The following is a 9,061-nucleotide window of genomic DNA, read 5'->3' as shown; positions in this document are numbered from 1 at the left end:
ATTCACTTTGCACTTGTATTCATGTTTGTGAAATGACTGGTATTAGAAGTAGCAATTGATGATTTGTTTGGTTCGATAATTAAATCATCCAGTTGTAAAAGGTAATTTGAATAACAATTCGACATAGAAATGAATAGGCTTGTTAACTTGTAATCAATCTTATATAATGTATTATTTGAAAGTAAAAATCAATGTTCAAATTTTAAATCGCTTTTAGTCTATATAATTCTTCTAGAAATCAGATTGGATAATCGGAAAATAGGATTAACGGTTTTATAAAAAGGACTGGACAATTATCAATATTTTATTGAATAGAGTCCGATTAATTACATCACGTGACTATTCTTGCACGACAACGGTGTATTAGGTATATTTTACCTTTTAATTAACATATGAATACACGTTCAATTCGCATTGTATTTTAAATACGTACGCTAAGACAGTTAAAGGGATATACTAGTTTAACGGCCGTTATTTTATCCGTGTGTCAGCTAACATAGCAACGGCGGAAGTCTACATAGAAGCTTATTCATGTGTACATATTGACTGTGCGAAAACAAAACTGTGACAAGTTTGAAGCTTATAACTAACTGTTATTTTATATACATTGTGTTTATTTTTAAAATATTTTGTTTCTAATTCATCATATAAAATATAAGATTGAGAATGGAAGTCCAACAAAAGAAAAAGGAAAAAGCGACAAAAGGTAGACACAACAAAATCTACCGCACTCCACCAACCCCAGAACCTGAGGAACTGCTTTCAAAAGAGCGAACATTTGTCTTGGACAGCAATGCATGCAGTAGTATTTCTACAGACTATTCTAAAACAAACCCAAAGCTGGGCCCAGTGATACCACCTTATAATTCACAGAAGGATATACATTCACGAAATTATTACGAGTTTGAAGGAGTACCTAAAACTCTCAAGAAGACCCAACAGGTAGGAAGATGGTTCTCTTTTACCGGTATATCGTTATTGTAACTTTTAAAAGTCAGAATGTTTCCTTATATATATTTTTTTTTTTTTTTGTAATCACGATTTATGCAGATACGGTTTACATTTAAGGGGCCAGCTGAAGGATGCCTCCGGGTGCGGGAGTTTCTCGCTGCATTGAAGACCCATCGGTGGACTGTTGTCTACTCTATGGTCGGATTGTTGTCTCTTTGGCACATTCCCCATTTCCATTTTCAATTTAACTGGTTATAAACTTAACTTTTGAATCTTTACACAACGTTATGACAAATCAAATAGAGACTTGTGGTTTAAAAGTTTGCCCTGTCTCTTCATAATATAAAAAAATAGTTGTTTTGTTTCCAAATGTTTATCGAATGCACTGCTTCAGAAAATTGAAATGTTTTAATAAACCAGTACAATGGATCATATTATATAGGTCTGTTGATATAGGGTGCTTAGACATTTAACATTGAAGAATTGTCCTTTTTTTACTAGAATCTGAACTGGGTACAACTGTAATTATCATTTTAACAGTAGGTACAGGTTGAATATGTGGCATCTCTAGACCCTTTTATTCTAATTATTGATACTGAAACGAAGAAGTGTACGGTACTCTAAATTTTAGCTGTAACTTTCGATCAAAATATTCAGCACTTTTTTAGTGATGCCTGTTAATGATCATGAATTCAGTTCCGAACAAAACATGTAAAATGTCACCTTAATCTGAAGGAACTACAGCAAGAAATTAAAAATGAAAAATGTATATTACACCCCATGAAAGCAAAAATATTTCCTATGTGTTTTGAAACATTTTACATGACTTGCCATTTTGATTTAAGTTAATATGAATTTATTTGAGTATTGATCTTCTGCTTTAGATTACAATATAAACTATTTAGCTTGAGTTCACAATATAAACTGTATAAAAGATAAGAAATATCTAGTCTTGTTTGTTCAACACAATATATTATACATTACATTTTGAATACTTACTTCAATTAAACCTAGGTTTTATTTGCTTTTTGATAAATTCAATCAATGAAGTTTTATTTAACGAATAATTCGAACAAACACCACATTTAAATTGAATACCCGAACATAACATGTCAAACAAAACACATACTGGGGATAAAATTGTCAATATATCTTTAATTTAAATTCTTTCACGTGACTGAGCAGGTTTAATTATATATGTTTTATCGCGCTATCATCAGCATGACATTTTAATTTTATCAATTAGTTGAGCATTTCATTGAGGTGGATTAGAAACAGTCTAATTGATTTTTTTGCAGATAAAACTTTAAGCATAGATAAGTCTTTTTTTAAATATCTTTCCTTACCCAGCAACATATTACTTTTTTTCTCATATGGGATTACTGAGTAAAGCTTATTCATTATTTGATCGCAATGTCCAGTGGCTAATATTTCATGCATATTAAGGATATGTTGAACTTTTCCGATTTACAAGAAAAGGAAAATGATCAACCGACTTCAGACAATTTCTTGGATAGTATAGTAGTATAAGCAGTTGTGTTGGAACTTATCAATGTAAGATTCAGTGCTTGCAGTACGATCATATTTGGTGGGTGGGTGGGTGGATGGGTGGGGGGGGGGGGGGGGGTACGTTCTGAAAAGTGGGTCGTGCGCTGTAGTTTACATGATTGTCGTTTCGTCTCTGGTGCATAGTTGACTCAAAATCATACCACATCTTTTAATTTTCATATATTTCATTTCCAATTTTTTGCTCAATTGCATCCTGCATTTTGTCAATGTTTTGTTTGAAGGTTAGAATATTAATTTTCGGCAAAACTTTTTATTTTCTTCCAGTTCTAAAAGTTCTTACAAGGCCAACATATTTCAAAAAACTCTTCTCCAAAGTCTTCAAGAAATATTTTATCTATGTTTGTCTATTTGATGTATTATTGTCTGGCATTTGTCTAGCGCCTTAATCCTATCATGTTGACATCTTTGTCAATAAACATGTGTAACATTTAATCGAAACTTACATAAGAGGGTGCTAGGTTCTCCAACTATTTATTTATTAAAATATCTTTAAACTCGTACATTTTAATGCTATAAATCTGTGCGTGAGACTGTGAATAATAAGCCGTAATTCAAGTTTAGTGTTTGTCAACATTAGAACTTTGCAACTTAATTAAAATGTACCCCCTGGTTTTGTGAACTTATTTAAATGTTTAGGTAACACATTGTCAAGAAAGTATTCAGGTAGAAAAGGCGACTTTAAGCTACTCATATGACCTTGTATAAGTGTGAATACTTTCAATACCATCATGCATAGAAATCATGTATTGTAAGGTTGTTGTCTCATTTTGTTTAATCCTTTATTTCTGTACATTGACCAAAGTATATAAATATGATCATCCCTTGTTCTTCTTTCGATCGACAAAAAACACTTTTTAATGTGGGACCTCCGTTTGGCTGTGAGGGATGTACAAATTAGTAGCTTAGATTGGTGACGTTAAATTATATGTCTCTTGTTGAAAGAGTGCCACATTATCTGCATGTTGAAGAACATTTTTATGTTAAATGATGCAGGCTTAATTTCTTTACCTATCCAACATGTGGCTTTTTCCCAGTGGCATTCTAAATTTCTCCCACTCCATGTCTGTCGACACCTATTATAGGAGTAATAGGACCTACATGTACCTATTGTTTTATTTTTAATTTGTTTTCGTCGTTAACATGCATGAAATATTTGCTACTGGACTTAAGGCAAACAACAGTCACTTCTTATATTTATAAACGTAACTAATGTATGGTTCGGCATCCGTGTATTGACTTATATAAATATGGTCATCTGGCCTTCTTTCAGTCGGCAAAACAGTCATGTCAAATAAGGGTGTTTGTGTTTGCTGTGCGGGATGTATAAATATATATCCAGGTTCGGTCAGAATGGGCACGTCAGATTGTCATAATAACACTCGCCAGTCTTTTAAATAATGAGTGCCTCGCAAGATCTCTTTGAGCAATCCATTGGTGGCCTATTGCAAGGCAAACTACCTGTCCCTATCAATCATACTTTTGTGTTCCAGTGTCATTGGAAATTTATCACACCAGTCGGTTTACTTTGAAGAAGCTATAATTGATGTATAATTACTTCTTTGTCAATCGTCATAAATATGCATACAATATTTGTCACAGAAACTGGAGAAAACATCAATCAATATAGAATGAAATTCAAAACAGTGTGGCTGTGGCCATTGATTGACACATTAAAAATCATCCATTGACTAGGACAATTTACGTGAACGTTTGTCTGTAACGACCACTGTTCACGACGTACCTACGATAGACATTTAGACTGTGGGGTCACCAAAGGTTTCTTAACGCCTTTAATTATAAAATAATTCGAAAAATTAATCAGGAATAACCTTTATGTTTTGATTTATATAGTTGATATAAATCAAAACATCGTGTTATTTCTGATTAATTTTTTCGAATTACTTTATTAAGGTGTTGAGAACCTTTGGTGACCCCATAGTTTAAGTGTCTTTAAAAAGGACACAGTGAGCAATGGTCGTTACATACAAACGTTCACCTAAATTGTCCCAGTCAATGGATGAATTTAATGTGTCAATCAATGGCCACAGCCACACTGTTTTGAGTTTCATTCTAACTGTTCGGTTGTGGTTCATGATAATTACAAACGCAGATCGCTTTGTCGGATTGTACACGGTTAAATAATATTTCGCAGATCTATGTTATGATGGATCTGCAATTTAAACCTATATGTCCATGATGTCACTTAGTTCTCCGTTGCTTTACGTATATGTATCACTCAGCTGCTGCAAAGTTCCCTCAATCAAAACTTTCAAGACTTTAAATGCATCTAATATTGTTCCGTCAACATGAATGACTATGATTAAGTATTTTTACGTAAATTGAAAAGCAATGAAATATAATTGCTATTTCACAAAACGTTTTCATTTCATTTCGTTGTATTTTATTGATAATAACTAGTCTTCTCGTCTATTCATCCATTACTTCATATGTAATAAATTGATCAAATATGGTTTGTCGTATTTAAAAGGCAATAACTTAAATAATACATTTGAAATCTAATGGAATGACAAGTAGTTGACTCAATGCCTGGTTATATTTAATAATTTAAAGTGCAATTTTTGTATGAAATTCGAAATAGTTTTGTATTTAAATGCCCTGAAACTTTAACGATAATGTTTTATCTCTGGGTCGATATAGGTGGAATGTCTGTCAGGCTGGTGACATCCACGTTGACAAGTGTCTGCGACCTAGTTGCAAGCTTTTCCAAGATTGAAGGCATACACATTGATACTATAGCATTCAATTTAAAGATATTGCAATTTTATAAAAAAAAAAAAAAAAACTAAGCCTGTGAGTCCCGCAGGAACAGACGTGGCCTAGAAAGTTTGATGTTTTTATTTTATTTTTTAGAAGTCTTATTTTTCTGTGTTTGGTTGTCTATTCATTTTTGCTCCTAAACTGCATCTAATTGGTATTTAATTGTAATTCCAGTTTGAAAATGGTGGAACCTCTATAGATGGACCAGTTTTAGACTATTTTCACGAACAAGGAACAGGATACCAGTATTTGTCATTAAGGAACCAGTTTGGTGCTGGTAAATATAAATGCAAATGTTGAGATTATATCACTATCAGACTGAAAAATAAGTATTCTGACATAAACTTAAAAAGAGATCAGGTTAAACGTCAATTTTAAACAGCAATCGAACGATAGAAATAACTTGGACATCTACATGTTAAGATACTCACTTCAAAAACAAACAGGTTTCCTTTCAAATTTTTTACAAGATTTGGTGTAATTATTTGAATTTTCACCGCAACAGACATCATTCATAATTTTTTATGTTAATGAATAAACTAAAGAAAGTGTAGGGTAAACGTCAATGAAACAGCAACCCAACAAGTACAAAAACGATAAAAAAAAAACCAAACATTTAGAGATCAACAGACGGTCTGAACAGTTATAAATTAGTATAGATGTCAGGACCATATGAAACACATTTTGTATTGTCCTCGACAGCCAATTGATGTCGTTTAAAACACAGCAAATTAGTTTTAGCATCCCGTGGTTAACTTATTCTTTCTGTGTCTTATATAGTATTTTAAATAACACCATTTTTTTACCCACAGGACATTCTTCTGAATTGACAGATGGGCATTCACAGTTCATGCAAGGGATAAAACCAGTAATAGGATACAACGGAAAATATGGGTACAGAAGAAATTCACCATGGTTACGAATGGAACCATCGCCTTTCGGAACTGCTAGTCGTTCACCTTCTCACTAAAAAAACAGAAAAAGTTACTCAAAACTACTGTGATATCTTGCTCAAAAGTTATATATGCATATAAGGACATCGTTTTCTCTGTTTGCTTCATAGTATTCATAAGTGACGCTTTACCTTGTCATAACTTGTCTCTTGAATGTTAGCGTTAATAGCAAAAGATACAGAGCGACCTTAAAATTAGTATTCAAAAAGTATTATGTGTTTTTTTAAATCTTGGTTATACTAAAAAATAATCTATTTTATACTTTATCTTGTATGTAATTTCAATACACCTATTATTAAATTGTTCAGAAGATAAAAGTTCGATGTCGTCAGAAACAAGTTTGTTGTAATGGAAAAGAAAGGAAACGGGGTATCCATCCAGAAAAAAATCAGAACAAGCAAAGCAAATGAACGGCGCTTTAATTGATGCTCTTCATCTCAAAGTCAAAATGAGGCTTTCAAGTTTATACAATTGTGTCTTCTATCTGAGATTACTATAACACATAGATTATATATCACGAGTAATCTCAGCTTCAAATGAGTTCATTTTCTGATTTAAGAAATACAAATATCGCAAAGAACACATCTAACTTTGTTATGTGACGTTGATATAACAACAAGAACAACATTCGTTTACATCAATTATGGACCCACACGGGACATAAAAAGCTAACATGTAAAGAAAAGAGAATATTGATTAGCATAGATACATACAATATAAATACATAATTACGATATATGGAATGTTTTATTGATCTATTTTATAGTTCTGTTTTATTCAACTAATAACTTGATGATTTCGATTAACATTAAGTTAAACAAGAAACTGTCATCAGGCATATGAGTACGTACTAAATACGAAAAAACAGTTATTGGCTGTTCAGTCTTCTGTTAAGCTAGGTTCACACTGCCGATCAGATCATCTCGATCAAGCCCGATCAAGACAAATTAAGAGATCGGGTGACTGGTCTGACTCAATCGACAAGAATGTTCGGGTTGGTCTACCTTGGTGGTCTTCGATCTGTCTTTCTACCCGTCAAAAACATTCGGGTAAGGATCGAGAAGCCAGTCACTTGAGAAAAGATCGAGAATTCGTCGAGTATCGGTCGAATTGGTCGGGAAAGGATCTTGAAGAGATCAAGTTTGTTCGGAAAACAAAAAACAAAATACCGATCAGTACTCGATCATCTCGATCTTTGCCCGACTAGTGTCCGACCATTTCCAGATAAACTTGATTAATGCCTGATCGTTTCCAGATCACTGCGACTTCTATATTTTATTTTATCCCAGACCAACTCGACCAATACCCGAACCCTTCACGACCACATTCGACCACTCTTCAATCTCTACTCGGCAATACACGAGAACACATGAATGCTACACGATTCTCTAAAAGAGTGTGCAGATCTGATTAACTCTCATAGCTTTGCTTCCGTTAAAAATATATTGGCAACATTATAATTGTACAAAATTCCTCCATGCATTCAGTTCTTGTCACTAATTTTGCAAGAAGTAAAATTTTAACAGAGAGGCAAAAGATACCAAAGGAACAATCAAACTCAAAGGTCGAAAACAAACCGACATAGCTATGGCGAAAAACGAAACCTGGGATGCTATAAGATGTTCCGGAAGGGAAGAAAATCCTACATATTGGCACTGGCGGATTTTTCGAATATGAAAGTAATTGTGCAATTAATTTCATTACTAGACTGCTGATGACTAAGTTGTCTTTCAAAGAACATTAAGATTATATTTTACCTGTTTTAGAATGAAATTCAAAACAGTGTGGCTGTGGCCATTGATTGACACATTAAATTCATCCATTGACTGGGACAATTTATGTGAACGTTTGTCTGTAACGACCACTGTTCACGACGTACCTACGATAGACATTTAAACTGTGGGGTTACCAAAGGTTTCTTAATGCCTTTAATTATAAAATAATTCGAAAAAATAATCAGGAATAACCTTTATGTTTTGATTTATATAATTGATATAAATCAAAACATTGTGTTATTTCTGATTAATTTTTCGAATTACTTTATTAAGGTGTTGAGAACCTTTGGTGACCCCATAGTTTAAGTGTCTTTAAAAAGTACATAGTGAGCATTGGTCGTTACATACAAACGTTCACCTAAATTGTCCCAGTCAATGGATGAATTTAATGTGTCAATCAATGGCCACAGCCACACTGTTTTGAATTTCATTCTATGTCCAGAAATGTTTGTAATTTAAAAAAAAAGATGAAGTTAAATTGCCAATGAGACAACTCTTCACAGAACACCAAATGACACATAAAGTTATCATTAACAACTATAGGTCACATTACGGTCAATTTTTTTTCTCATTCGAAATTTTTGACGCAATTTCACACAAAAATGAGACGAAGACAAATATTTTTTATTTGATCTCTTGATAGATATATGTAAACAGTTTCAGAAAAGGTATCACTCCAGGAGATTGCAATGACATCTTTGCCCTCTTTTGGAAAACATTATTTTAGTAAATAGAATGAAATTCAAAACAGTGTGGCTGTGGCCATTGATTGACACATTAAATTCATCCATTGACTGGGAGAATTTACATGAACGTTTGTCTGTAACGACCACTGTCCACGACGAACCTACGATAGACATTTAAACTGTGGGGTCACCAAAGGTTTCTTAACGCCTTTAATTATAAAATAATTATAAAATAAAACATCGTGTTCTTTCTGATTAGTTTTTCGAATTACTTTATTAAGGTGTTGAGAACCTTTGGTGACCCCATAGTTTAAGTGTCTTTAAAAAGTACATAGTGAGCAGTGGTCGT

General features: G+C 33.1%; 1 protein-coding gene across 1 annotated transcript; it reads left to right on the top strand.

The window, feature by feature from the left end:
* The first annotated feature begins 220 nt into the window (after positions 1-220).
* Positions 221-6,517, top strand: LOC139512488 (sperm microtubule associated protein 1-like). Its single transcript, XM_071300125.1, has 3 exons — positions 221-942; positions 5,473-5,575; positions 6,111-6,517. The coding sequence occupies exons 1-3, from the start codon at positions 667-669 to the stop codon at positions 6,266-6,268; spliced, it is 537 nt and encodes a 178-aa protein (XP_071156226.1). The 5' UTR covers positions 221-666; the 3' UTR covers positions 6,269-6,517.
* The last annotated feature ends 2,544 nt before the right edge of the window (positions 6,518-9,061 follow it).

Source organism: Mytilus edulis, chromosome 2, assembly GCF_963676685.1.
Source record: "Mytilus edulis chromosome 2, xbMytEdul2.2, whole genome shotgun sequence".
In the NCBI taxonomy this organism is placed as follows: Eukaryota; Metazoa; Mollusca; class Bivalvia; order Mytilida; family Mytilidae; genus Mytilus; species Mytilus edulis.
The sequence above is the reverse complement of the archived record's forward strand: the minus strand, read 5'-3'. Positions and strand labels throughout refer to the sequence as shown.